The 846-nt window shown below is 56.6% G+C and overlaps 1 protein-coding gene across 1 annotated transcript in view; it reads left to right on the top strand.

Annotated features, from left to right (window-relative positions):
* Nucleotides 1-490, top strand: part of KLHL34 (kelch like family member 34) — a 2,115-nt gene extending 1,625 nt beyond the window's left edge. Inside the window, exon 2 of the mRNA XM_025046604.1 lies at nt 1-490. This exon is cut by the window's left edge and continues 795 nt beyond it. Coding sequence (XP_024902372.1) covers nt 1-490 — 490 coding nt within the window.
* Nucleotides 491-846: the final 356 nt, after the last annotated feature.

Here is an 846-nt window from a genome sequence, read left to right on the forward strand (position 1 = left end):
AGAGGCGAGGGGTGCGAGCAGTCTCAGGGACTTGTACGCCCTGGGACCCGGGGATCGGGCGTGGAGCAAGAGGGCTCCTATGGGCACGGCCCGCTTTGGGCACCACATGGCTGCGCTGCGCGGCTCAGTGTTTGCCTTTCTGGGGCGCTACGAGCCGTTTTCTGAGATCGAGCGCTACGACCCCGGCAGCGACCAGTGGACTCGGCTGCGGCCGCTGCCCTACGACCGCTTCTGCTATGGGCTGGCGGTGGTGGAGGAGACAGCGCTGCTGCTGGGCGGTGTCAAGTGGCGGGACTCGCGCCAGGTGCCTACCCGCAACGTGGTGGGCTATGACCTGGATCTGGACCGCTGGGAGGACATCGGCTGCGCGCTGCCTTGGGCCTGGAGCGGCCTGCAGTGCGCAGTGCTGCAGCTGGCCGAAGGTGGGGACGAGGAGAGGGAGGGAGAGACCGGAGAGGCTCCGGATTTAGTGCTGGGCTTCATGAGTTAGGGCGGTCTCCGGACGACGGAGGAGAAAGTCGTGCTTGAGCAGGTTTACAGAGCAACACATGCGCTTTTCGTAAGAATGGGATTCTGGGAATAGAGTGGCTTCTGAAGGTTAAGGAGGTAAACAAAGAGTTGCCCAAAGGGGGATATTTCCCTTTAAGTTGAGAATGGGAGACAGGAAAGGTCAAATAGAAGAATGTATGAATCAGTTACAGTAGGCTGAGATTTCTAGAAATTCTCATGCTGGGCTAGAGATGGACTTTCAAAAATAAAATATGACCCTATTATCCCTCTTAAAGTGTGTTCCTGGGTGCCAAACAGTGGTTACTTTTGTGCTAAACGAATAGCCTATATATATAT

This window comes from Pteropus alecto, unplaced genomic scaffold (assembly GCF_000325575.1).
Source record: "Pteropus alecto unplaced genomic scaffold, ASM32557v1 scaffold23, whole genome shotgun sequence".
NCBI classification, from domain to species: Eukaryota; Metazoa; Chordata; class Mammalia; order Chiroptera; family Pteropodidae; genus Pteropus; species Pteropus alecto.